Source organism: Condylostylus longicornis, unplaced genomic scaffold (assembly GCF_029603195.1).
Source record: "Condylostylus longicornis isolate FDR11 unplaced genomic scaffold, ASM2960319v2 ptg000013l, whole genome shotgun sequence".
Taxonomy (NCBI): Eukaryota; Metazoa; Arthropoda; class Insecta; order Diptera; family Dolichopodidae; genus Condylostylus; species Condylostylus longicornis.
The window spans coordinates 1,493,127-1,505,235 of record NW_026577982.1 but is presented as its reverse complement, the minus strand read 5'-3'; the positions used below and the strand labels follow the sequence as shown (position 1 = coordinate 1,505,235).

The following is a 12,109-nucleotide window of genomic DNA, read 5'->3' as shown; positions in this document are numbered from 1 at the left end:
ATGAAAATGAGATACTAGAAGAGAAACATTTTAGATCCCCCACTTATAGAACAACAATCGAATCGAAAATACTTTAATATGGAATGTGGTTTAATATATATTTTGTCAAACCCTGTATAAAACAATCGATTTTGACACAAACAACAATAACACAGCAAAGTAATCAGTAATCAAATCACTAGCGAAGCGGCAGTTTTCAGAAATAAGATGTAATAAAAGAAAAAAAAGTTAAAATAACATATTGAAAAAACCAAAGAAAAAATAATGATTACAAAATTGTTTTACATCTTCTTGTTAATCGGGTTATCTGTGCAAGAAAATGAAGAGTTCCACGAGGAAATTTATATTAGGCCTTTACCAAGTGGTCATGTTAATACGTACTTTCAATTTACAAATAGATGGAAATTAAATTTTCACCAAAATTGTAAGTCGTAACTTTAGAAATATCATCTTAATCAAAATTAATCTTATTTTTATTAAAGTGGATCATACAAATTTGATGCCATTGTCGGTCGCGGATATTTTAAGTAATTTTAATTTAAAAGAATTACATGTTAGTTTAACTCAGGGTCTATGGAGGTATGAATCGTTTGGGTATCCAATTATTGATACTTCGCCCGGTGCTGAAGTATATGCATGGTTTGGAGGAAAAAACTTAACAGAAACATTGGTAGATAATCAATGGAAGCATTTAGTTAGCATATTGTCAGGGATGTTATGTACATCACTAAATTTTATCGATAAAACAAACACCGTAAAACCAACGTATTCATTTCGGCCTAGGTTTGGTATCGCCGATCCTCAAGAGCCAAAACATATAAGGTACGCACTTTTCTTCAAAATATTACAGAAACTGATTTTTTAACTGCAGAAATTTGATTTAATTTGCAGATATGCTACATTGCCAAGAGAAATTGTCTGCACCGAAAATTTAACACCTTGGAAAAAATTCTTACCATGCAATAGTAAATATGGATTTGCTTCACTTCTTAATTCGGGTTTTGTTCATAATAATAATTATCACTCTCTTGGTTTAAACATAAGAACTATATGTGATGGTGAGATAAAAGAAGGTTGTATTATTGAGTTTATGCAGTTCGCAAATTTAGTTTATGACCCAAAATTATTGGGTACAAAAGATTTTTCATTGCGCCGAATGTTTGGTCAAGGTTTGAATGGAAATTGTGTATTGGCAAAAACAAGTAAAATTTATGTTGATGTAACAGAGGATTTGTATGATATAACACCCCAACCAGATAGGTATATCAATTTTTTTCGCGGTGGTTACCTTACTGCTCTCGGCGAATATGATATTAAAAAAATTACACCACAATCCTTGTTTAATATAGCATGGACTAAAAAAAATCAGTTAATTGGAATAATTCCACCTCCACCCATTTACATACATAGGTACATATTGGGACATGGTCAAGAACGTGGAAAAATATTGAACGAAATAACAAATACTCATTGGGAGCCTCTTAATATTATTCTCATGGAAAACATTCCATGGTTTGTTCCATCATATATTCACACACTAAAGATTATAACGGAGTAAGAAACAATTTAAATTTTCGGTTCAAATATAAAACAAATCATATTTGAAAATTCATTATATAATTTTATACGACATTGCAATTTTTTATTTTAGAAATGGTCTTCATATTGAACCTGCGTTCATTCATTATATACCTGGTGAACAAAGGGAGCGGCCATACCATTTGGAAGTAGGTATGGAAATTCCGCCGAAAACAACTGTTCGTGTACATTTCGACTTTGATTATATTTTTTTGAAATGGTTAGAATATCCCCCGGATGCTAATCACGGACATTATCTGGGTTCAGCAATTGTCAGCGTTAACTTACCTATAGGAAAAAATTATACCAGAATACCAATTGATGGATATTTAATTGCTCATTCATTTAATGCAAGCCGATCAAAATATTTTTTGCAACTGCATAGCGAATCACTTTTGTTATCACTTCCAACACCAGATTTCAGTATGCCTTATAATGTTATTTGTTTAGCATGCACCGTTGTAGCTTTAGCTTTTGGACCAATTCATAGCGTTGCAACAAAACGTATAGTAATTGAAAAAAATGAAGGAAAAGTTTCCGTTTTTAGTAAAATTAAATCAAAAATATTTGGGAAAAAAATTGAAACCGACATATTAGATGAGCCTGAACAAGAAAAGGAGGAAGAAAAGGATTTGAGAACAGAAAAAGAACAAATAGATTTAAACTAATTTAATTTGTACAATAAAAATATTCCAATTTTTGTTATTCACATTTTTCAATACTTTCTTTCATAAAAAAGACACAGGAATTTTTAGGCTGAAATATCTAATTTATTTCGTTAAAGAAAATTTCAACTTTACATGTTACATAATAATTTACTTTTTACACGCTCTTTAAATTTAAAGAAAGTTAAATATTAAAACAGCTTTAAGTCTGTAAATTTTCTCAAAAAATCAAGCAATAAAATATAAAATAATTGCTTGATCCTTTTTAATATGTACATATATAACAAGAAGTTTATAATTTTAAAGCTTTTTTAGTCAAATGTTTCCAAGTGATTGTATTTCATATAAATTTTTTGTAAAATATATCACCTCTCATAAAATATAATTTTTCTTAGTAGAGATATCTTAAATCTAGGCTTTCAAGATATTTTAAGTAAAATTTTTATTATCGTAATTGAAGACTGGTTTTATACATAATAGATAGTAAAGGTATGTCCAATTTTATCATTTTATGAAATTTTCGCCCAATCCGGCAATTTGGCTTCATATTTCCAATCAGGCCCTTCATATTTCCAAGCATGTAAATACATTATCAAATCTTTTGGTTTAGGATCTGCGAAATTTATTTTACATTCGTAGCAGTGTTCATCCTTAGTTAATTTTTTGGGGTCGAATTGTAAATCAGGTGGGTCATGTCCGGTTTGTGTAGCGATCGTCGTTTTGTTTCCTTTAGCATCACTTCTTATTTCAGTGATTTTATTATAAGTAACTGCATCAGTATTATTTTGATGTTCAAAGATATTTGAACAGTGCTCATCATTATTGTCAAATTTATCACCTTTTTTTGTATTTCCGGATATTATATTTTCTATATTAACATCAGAAACTTGGAAGGGACTAGAATCCCTTTCAGCACTCAACCAATTTTCTGCGTTATGAATTTCTATCAAATCTTTAACTAGCTGTTCATCACTTTTTCCACCAATATCACCCCCTTTACCCTTTTTTGGGCCAAAAACTTCATGATTATATAATGGATCATTAATTATAGGATACCCTAAAAACTGTAAATGTACTCGAATTTGATGCATCCTTCCAGTTCTTGGCTTACACAAAACAATACTACTTTTGCCATCATAATTCAATTTTTGGAAAGAAGTGCTACAATCTTTGCCTTTCGTTGATACTTTGCAGACTCCAATTTTATAACTTACTACTTCAATAGGTTCTTTACATTCAATTACACCATTTGGAAAATTTCCTTCTACACGACACACATATTCTTTTTTAACCTCCCGATTTCTTATTTGTACCTCCATTTCTCTTGCTTTCTTAGGGTTTCTTCCAAATAACAACAGTCCAGACGTTAAGCGATCCAAACGATGTATTGTTCTTAAATTTTTTAAATTATATTCTTTTGCCAAAATGAAAACAACAGTATTGTGTCGGTAACGTCCACATGGATGAACTGGGATCGAAGCTGGTTTATTAATTGCTACCATATTACAATCCATTTCGATAATTTCAATTAATTGATTTGTAACTGGTACTTCGTGTCTGTGAACTATGTTAGCCAGTAGATCATTATGTTTGAGAATGTAATTGGTTGAAACTTTCTCGTAGTTTACAGTTAAAGATCCCGAATTAATAGACCTTTCATATTCTTCTGCAGGGTGAGCCCGAAATTCCCGGGAAAAAACATCAAGAATTTTTTCGCCAACCCATCTGCCTTTTGTAAATGTTGTAAAAGTAAAATAATAAGGGTACACTTTGCGTAATCCATTTTCGAAATAATAAGATGTTTCATTATAGCGATCCTCCGAAAAACCGGGTCTCTTTGCTTTTAAATCTTTTGTTTCCAACTTCGGTTTTTTAAATTCTGAATTGCTCTGATTTTCTTGAGTTTTTCGTTTTTCTGGATTTGTAAGGGGCTTGTCTGCATTTGATTCACTTTTCGATAATGAAGAATAAGATTCGGAATCAAAGAACCATACACACTTGCTTTTATCAGCATTTTCCTTTTTAATATGTTCCGACGCTGGTTCTCCTTCATTAGAAACTAAATCATCATTTAAATATTTCGCACTGTTAAGCAGTTCAACCTCTTTAAAATCTAATTCTTCTATATTTGATATAGGCGAATGTGTTGTACGTAAAACGGTTATGTTCTCTTCATCAACAAATTTTGAATTTCCGTGTTGTGTTTGTGCGTGTTGAACACTTGCCATTTTATCCTTTAAGGATTTAACAAAAACCTTACTACAATAAAGTTTTGGGTAAAAAGTTTGGATTTCTTGAATCAATTGAAATTTTGTTCTGAGAAATTTCAACATTAGGAATTGTTTTATTAATTTGAGCTGATTTGTTTTTTAGCGAAAACCTCCATTAAAATATCTTAAAATATAAAATAAAAATTTAATGATGATTTTGAAAAAAAAAAATCTTTCTTTCGTATCAATAGAAATTGTATTTGTATATTTATTAAGTTAAAATAATAAACAAAAACAAACCAACGTGCAGAACTGGAAACTTTTATTTTTCATTTTTGCAAACGAAAACCCAATATAGTCAAAGCGATTTATATAATTAGCTGAAGTTGTTTGATGACAAACGCGTTTTTACATACATCATCTATTTTTGGAGGTTGACGGTCACTTCTCACAAAAATACTGATTTGTGTGAGAGAGCTGGAATACATGGTAGACAGTTACTTCCTGTGAAAACGGTTGAGGGTTACTTCCTATAAAAACATCTCTCTTTTCTCTACTTGACTTTAATGGGCTGAATGACATTTTTGTGGAAAGGAACCGTCAATTTGCATTTCATTCGAAAAATCCTTTGAAAAAGCGTAAGTATGGATTTACGCTTTTACTGGAAAAATTGTTGGCAGACAGTCACTTCAAACAAAATACCATTCAGCTCATTAAAATCAAATAGGATGAATTGATTTTTGTGCGAATAGCCGTCAACCCACATATATATCTATGTATTTTATTTGCTATGCTCTTTAATTCTTGACGCTCTTGAACAATGATTGTGTTTATTGTAAATTTTTACGATTTTCATTACAGTCTAAATGACATTATGTTGTACTCAACGTCAAAAAGCGTCGAGGCTAAAAATTAATGGATACCTAAGTTTAATTAAAATATCGGCTTACAGAAAGTTGGTGTATTAAAAGTGTTTCTCTGAAATTTTTACTTAAAAAAAAACGCAATCAAAATTTAGACGGAAATTCAATTTTAGTTAATTTCACAAACATTTTGTGAAAATAATTGAGCAGTAAATTTTAATGTCAAACATAATTTCAATCAATGCAAGTAATATTTGTTTTTTTAGATATGGATATAAAATCATTTTTTCATGAATGGTGCGCAAAAATGAAGGTGGAACATGAATTTAATATACGTCCTACAGGACCGAAACATCGTCAAAGATTTTTATGTGAAGTCAGGGTAAATACATTTTCTTATGTTGGAGTAGGAAATTCTACTAACAAAAAGGATGCTGAAAGGAATGCTTGTCGAGATTTTTTAAATTTTTTGGTTAGAAATGGAAATTTAAAATCAAGTGAAATACCTAATGAGTCTAGCAATTCGGCTGCAGCGCCTTCTAATGATTCAAATGATAAGGAAAAAGTTTTTGAGACAACCAATTTTACAGAAAGTCCTCGTCCAAATTTATTCGGCAGTGGTATGGGTCCTCAAGATCTGGGTCAAGCATATCGTGGAGTAAGTGGAGAGAATAAACATTACGATTTCATAGACCGTGCAGCCGAAAAACTAAATATGGATGAGGCTGAATCCTTAGATGTAAATGCTGGAATTCACGGGAATTGGACAATTGAAAATGCAAAAGCGAAACTTCATCAATTCATGCAAATGAATAAAATTCAAGCAGATTATAAATATACCCCTGTGGGTCCCGATCATTCCCGAAGCTTTCTGGCTGAAATGCACATTTTTGTTCGAGAGTTAAAACGTACTATTACAGCTAGAGAATCTGGATCCAATAAACAATCTGCAAGCAAATCTTGTGCTCTATCCTTAGTAAGGCAATTGTACCATTTAGGTGTAATAGAAGCTTTTTCAGGAACACTTAAAAAGAAAAAGGATGATGAAGAATTGAAATCATATGAAGTAAAGATAGCGCCAGAACTGATTGAAAAAGTAAGAAAGGTTGTTGAAGATTTAAACTTAGAGGTGATTACAAAAAATTCGAATAAAGATGAGCAATCAGAGTCAAATAGTTACAGTTTAATTGTTACTAATAAAAACGAAAATGCAAGAAAAAATATAAATAAAAACCAGCAAGGCTCGGTTATATCATGGTCCCCTCCTTTACCAAATTGGAATGCATGGAGTTCTTGCAATATTGATGAGGGTTATTTGGCAACTGCCTCTTTAGATGCGTTGTGTCAAGATTTGAGCTCCTCTTTTAGGGAAAAAAAAATGAATGATTCTGTATATCTAGAATTTGTCGAATTCAGAAATAAATTACCAATAGCAAAAATGCGGAATGAAATCATGTCGGCCATCAACGATAATCCTGTAGTGCTTATTCGAGGTAATACCGGATGTGGTAAAACTACTCAAATAGCTCAATATATTCTCGAGGACTATATAAATTCAGAACAAGGAGCTTATTGTAATATATATGTAACGCAACCGAGACGAATAAGTGCAATTTCAGTTGCCGAGCGTATTGCCAATGAACAAAATGAGCCTCTTGGTGAATCTGTAGGTTATTCCGTTCGATTTGAGTCAATGATTCCACGTCCCTATGGAGCTATACTATTTTGTACTATTGGAGTATTGTTAAGAAAACTTGAAGCAGGTTTGCGAGGAATTTCGCATGTAATTGTTGATGAAATACATGAACGTGATGTAAATAGCGACTTTTTACTCGTAGTTCTGCGTGATATGGTGCACACTTATCCAGATTTACGTGTGATATTAATGTCAGCTACAATAGATACTACGCTTTTTTCAGAATATTTTGGCAAATGCCCAGTATTGGAAGTACCTGGCCGCACATTTCCTGTTCAACAATTTTTTTTGGAAGATTGCATAGAATTGACAAAATTTGTACCCACAGCAGAAAGTCGCAAAAGAAAAAGGGAAGAAGAAAAGGAAGAAGATTCCACAGTAGAAAACGCCGAAGATGGTGGAGAACAAAATCTTAATAAAATTTGTGGACTTGATTATTCCATTCAAACAAAAAATTCAATGGCCCAAATATCGGAATCAGAGTGTAACTTCGAGTTAATTGAAGCAATATTTTTATATATCAAACAGCAAAACGTCCCTGGATCAATATTGGTGTTTTTACCAGGTTGGAATTTAATTTTTGCCATGATGAAATTTTTGCAAAACTCCAGAGAGTTCGGTAGTTCTACCTACAGAATTTTGCCGTGCCATTCACAAATTCCAAGAGAAGATCAGAGAAAGGTTTTCGAACCTGTCCCAACTGGAGTTCGAAAAATTATTCTGTCTACAAATATTGCAGAAACTTCAATTACAATTGATGATATCGTGTTCGTTGTCGATATCTGTAAAGCGAGAATGAAGATGTTTACTTCACATAACAATCTTACCAGCTACGCAACAGTTTGGGCTAGTAAAACGAATTTAGAACAACGTAAAGGTCGAGCCGGACGTGTAAGACCAGGATTCTGTTTTACTTTATGTTCCAGAGCTCGGTTTGAGAAGCTGGAGGAGCAATTAACACCAGAAATGTTTCGTACTCCTTTGCATGAGCTTTCATTAAGCATAAAACTTTTGAGACTTGGTTCTATTCATCAATTTTTGTCCAAAGCTATAGAGCCTCCTCCGTTAGATGCTGTAATTGAAGCTGAAGTACTTTTACGCGATATGAAAGCTTTGGATGAAAATGATGAATTAACACCACTTGGAAAAATTTTAGCACGGCTACCAATAGAACCAAGATTGGGAAAAATGATGATCCTAGGTTCAGTGTTTTCTGTAGCGGACCCACTTACCGCAATGGCTTCTTATTCCAGCACGTTTTCGGAAGTTTTTGCACTTGATATTGGACAGAGAAGATTGGCACCCCATCAAAAAAATCTTGCAGGGAATAAATGTTCAGATCATGTAGCTATGTTGATTGCCAGTCAAATGTGGGAAAGAGCTAAATATAAAGGCGAAGAAGAAGAAATACGTTTTTGTGAATGGAAAGGTCTTCAGTTACCCACCATGCGTGTTATGAATGAAGCGAAAAGGCAGCTTTTAGATTTGCTTCAGCAGGCTGGATTTCCTGAGGAATCTTTAGTGCAAATACATATTGACGCAAACGCTGATGATCCGCAACTAGACTTAACTATAGCTCTTCTATGCTTAGGTCTGTACCCCAATGTATGTTATCACAAAGAAAAACGTAAAGTACTTACAACAGAGTCAAAAGCAGCTTTAATACATAAAACTTCAGTTAATTGCAGCAATTTGCAGGTTACTTTTCCATATCCTTTTTTCATATTTGGCGAGAAAATACGTACCCGTGCAGTTTCTTGCAAACAATTGACGATGGTTGCACCATTACATCTAATGCTATTCGGATGTAGGAAAATAGACCTTGTTGAAAATAAAACTGTTCGTCTTGATAATTGGCTAAATTTTGACATGGATCCAAAAGCAGCAGCTTATTTAGCAGCTCTTAGACCAGCAATCGAAGATCTGGTAACAAAAGCTGCTGAATCGCCCACAGAAATTCTGAATTTAGAGGAACCATACGCTAATTTAGTCAAAGTCATTAAAGAATTATGTATAATGAATTCAGGGGACTATACTATACAAAGAGAAGTTGGTATTATGCCTAATCAACAAAGAAGTGGAAGCAATATGGGAGGACCTGGGAGAGGTGGTGGCAAGTACAGTCGTGGTAGTGGAGATTTTCGCGGTTCTAGAGGGGGAATGGGCGGTGGTGGAAGAATGTTTGGAGGTTTCGGTTCAGGGAGAAATAATTGGACAAACAGAAGATTTTAATAGAAATGATCTTTCAAATTCAAAGAAAATATACTTTTAATATATTTTAATGATTACCTTAAATTAATTTATGATATAATATATGAATAAATTTAGAAATAATATCAGAACGAAAATTTTTTAAAATTCTGTGATGTATTTTATATGGGATATTTTTACAAAAGCTACCTACTTATCGCAATTTCGATATTTTGAGTAAAGCCATTTGAGTACATACACATGTACTTTTGTTCTGTAAAAGCTTTTATTTTTTTATCCGGAAAAACACTGCAAAGTTTCTATACCAATACTGTTCAAAATATACAAACTTTTTGATATTCATGTATGTATGTATTGAAGTTTGTAACTGTTTCGTAAGGTACAAAAGGTATAAATAAGAGAACAAAATTTTGTTTAATTTTTAATATTAAGAAAATATTAGTGAACATGGGTAAAAAAATTTTTGCTTTAGACAAATCGTTCTTGCTAATTGTATACATACATACGTATGAACGAGAACTAAAATATTAAATCAGAGTAAATCTTCAACAACCAAAATTTTTTTTTTGCAGCTACAGTCCATTGATAATTTTTTGGTACTAGTTTTTGGTAGGCTTTTATGGGAAAAATGCTTTACTCTTTTCCTGTTGTTGACATTTGTCTTCTTTTTTCTTAAATCTTTTTATTTTTCAATCTGCTCTATTCAATAAAGAGTAAATTCTTTTTTGTATGCACTTACATATATAAAAGCGTGTATGTATTTAAAATTATTTTGAAGGGAGAAGAATATAAAATAAATGCCGATAATCTGAAAAGTAGGCGATTAATTAATAAAAAGAAAAAACGATTTTAGTATGTACATATGTATGTATATGAACATACGTACATATCGATAATAAAAAGGTATGTTTGTTTACTTTTTAACTAAAATTTATAAATTATATCTCAATTAGTTTGGATTTTTTCAGTAACAGAAATACGTACTAAAATTAAAAATAAATGGAAAAAGAAAATACATATATGTATTTATGTAAGTATATTTTCCGAATGTTCATTAAAAATAAAACTCACGACAACTCGTTTGCTTAAGCCAGAACATACTTTGTTAGGTTATGTTATATTCTATTAGTTCTAAGTAGATTGTAGTGTAAAAATTTACTGCACTTAAAATCCCCGTATATTGAAAAATTGAAAATGATAAATTAATATACAATGTAATTTTAGCTTTTTAAGTAATATAAAACTCAATTCAATTCAAATATTATTTCAAACTTTACAGTACGTTATATAGGGAGATAGAAATTTCAATTCAAATACTCGATCCGCCAATTCCGGCACATAAAGGAAGTAATTGTTTTTTTCGGAATTCCGGACAGTGAGAGAAAATTTGATGGAAAAATTATTGATCAAGAAACAGTTTTTTTTTTTATTTGGATTTTGTCGGTAGAATAAACCAATAAGTTTGTCCCACGGTTTACAGTATTACAGATGTAGCCGTCACTTTGGCCCAATCCTATTTCTAAATATTAAAACAACAAAACAAGAAGAAAAAATGGCATGTCTGTTGTCAAATTGAAATGTCAAGTTAAGTTTCTAAAATTGGAAAATTGGGTTGATAAAAAATTAAGTTTAAGTCTAAAATAAAAAAATCTTAAAAATATATTCAATAATTTTAATTAATATAAAAGTAGATAAAAAGAAAATTTAATTTTAATCATAACTTTAGTATTTGCAATATTAATGAAATTAATAAAATACCAAATTGTTTTGAATATGACCTATTTTCGTTTTAATAGAAACTAAATTCGTCCAAAAATACGAAAATAAAAATCTACATTTTTTAAAATGGAACATCGCTGAATAAACTGAAGAAAATCTATAAAGCCAATTTTGATATGGATGCTGAAGATGAAGATAAAAATAAAAGTACTGAAGATGAACTGTATTTGGATCCCGAAACGTGTAACTTACATGATGAAACGAATAATATACCAAAACAACAAAATACTAACACAGAATGTCAGCATAATGAAAATTCATCATTAAAAGAGAACGAAAAACCAATATCACCAAAAAATAGTGGTAATGAAAATGAGTACTTCGCTAATGAAGATGAGCAAAATGAAGAAGATGACGGTGATGGTGATTTGCATAATTTTATTACATGTCAGTCATCTTTAGGTAAGTTGTTTTTCTTTGTTTTGAAAAAATGAATAGGTGGGTACATAAAATTTACATAAAATTTTCTTTAGAAATACCTTACGCCGATGAGACAGAAGACTCCCTTAAGTCATCATCAGTAGATGCCACAAAACCCACGGAGTGTGATTCTATTTGTGATATAATTTCAACAAGTTTGAATGACTCGATTTTAGATAATAATAGCAAAAACTTTATATCAGCCACATCAGGTGATAATGATTTATTAGGAATTAAGCCTAATCAACAAGATCATCAGGTGCAGCAGCAAACTTCTCCATGTTCCTCTATATGTACCGGTGACGATAATGTTTCACCATGTTCCTCATCTGGTGGAAATTGCTCTGGCGTGCGTCGAAAATCTAAGCTAAATAATGGAATTGGCAGCGGGGATTTATCGGCAAATGGTACAAAAAAAAAGGTCAAAAATACGAATTATGGTATTATTCCCCACAGTCTTAGTAACAGTGGAGTTACTAAAAAATCTTCATCATACAGTGGGTGCGACGACTCCTCTGATTATTTTAATATATGGATATCAAGAGAGAATTTCGAAAATGTTCCTCCAGAAGTTAGTTTGGAAGCAGCTAATAATTCCCTTGAAAGTTCGCAAAAATTATCTGATGCTGCTGTTACAATGAGCCCGCTCGTAGGAATATCACCATCTAATAACACAACTTTAGGTAA

The 12,109-nt window shown here is 31.7% G+C and overlaps 4 protein-coding genes across 4 annotated transcripts in view; 3 read left to right on the top strand and 1 right to left on the bottom strand.

Moving 5' to 3' along the window:
* Positions 1 to 158: 158 nt before the first annotated feature.
* Positions 159 to 2,289, top strand: LOC129605160 (GPI transamidase component PIG-T). Its single transcript, XM_055514744.1, has 4 exons — positions 159 to 424; positions 483 to 822; positions 892 to 1,554; positions 1,652 to 2,289. Exons 1-4 carry the CDS (start codon positions 265 to 267, stop codon positions 2,244 to 2,246), a joined length of 1,758 nt encoding a protein of 585 aa, XP_055370719.1. The 5' UTR covers positions 159 to 264; the 3' UTR covers positions 2,247 to 2,289.
* Positions 2,290 to 2,403: 114 nt separating this feature from the next.
* LOC129605159 (pseudouridylate synthase RPUSD2-like) lies at positions 2,404 to 4,854 on the bottom strand. The gene is made up of 2 exons (XM_055514743.1): positions 4,754 to 4,854; positions 2,404 to 4,637 (listed from the first exon to the last, which is right to left on the bottom strand). The coding sequence occupies exon 2, from the start codon at positions 4,574 to 4,576 to the stop codon at positions 2,753 to 2,755; it is 1,824 nt and encodes a 607-aa protein (XP_055370718.1). The 5' UTR covers positions 4,577 to 4,637; positions 4,754 to 4,854; the 3' UTR covers positions 2,404 to 2,752.
* A 489-nt stretch (positions 4,855 to 5,343) lies between these two features.
* LOC129619382 (dosage compensation regulator) lies at positions 5,344 to 9,346 on the top strand. Its single transcript, XM_055534634.1, has 2 exons — positions 5,344 to 5,525; positions 5,583 to 9,346. The coding sequence occupies exon 2, from the start codon at positions 5,585 to 5,587 to the stop codon at positions 9,242 to 9,244; it is 3,660 nt and encodes a 1,219-aa protein (XP_055390609.1). The 5' UTR covers positions 5,344 to 5,525; positions 5,583 to 5,584; the 3' UTR covers positions 9,245 to 9,346.
* A 1,676-nt stretch (positions 9,347 to 11,022) lies between these two features.
* Positions 11,023 to 12,109, top strand: part of LOC129605242 (E3 ubiquitin-protein ligase HECW2) — a 34,038-nt gene continuing 32,951 nt past the window's right edge. Inside the window, exons 1-2 of the mRNA XM_055514876.1 lie at positions 11,023 to 11,404; positions 11,476 to 12,105. Coding sequence (XP_055370851.1) covers positions 11,119 to 11,404; positions 11,476 to 12,105 — 916 coding nt within the window. The 5' untranslated portion in view covers positions 11,023 to 11,118. The remainder of the gene's footprint in view (positions 11,405 to 11,475; positions 12,106 to 12,109) is intronic.

Coding starts and splice junctions, on each gene's coding strand:
- LOC129605159 (XM_055514743.1), bottom strand. CDS start 4,576: ATGTTGAAATTTCTCAGAACAAAATTTCAATTGATTCAAGAAATCCAA.
- LOC129605160 (XM_055514744.1), top strand. CDS start 265: ATGATTACAAAATTGTTTTACATCTTCTTGTTAATCGGGTTATCTGTG. Junction 425..482: donor ATTAAATTTTCACCAAAATT/GTAAGTCGTAAC, acceptor TTTTTATTAAAG/TGGATCATACAAATTTGATG. Junction 823..891: donor CAAGAGCCAAAACATATAAG/GTACGCACTTTT, acceptor TTTAATTTGCAG/ATATGCTACATTGCCAAGAG.
- LOC129619382 (XM_055534634.1), top strand. CDS start 5,585: ATGGATATAAAATCATTTTTTCATGAATGGTGCGCAAAAATGAAGGTG.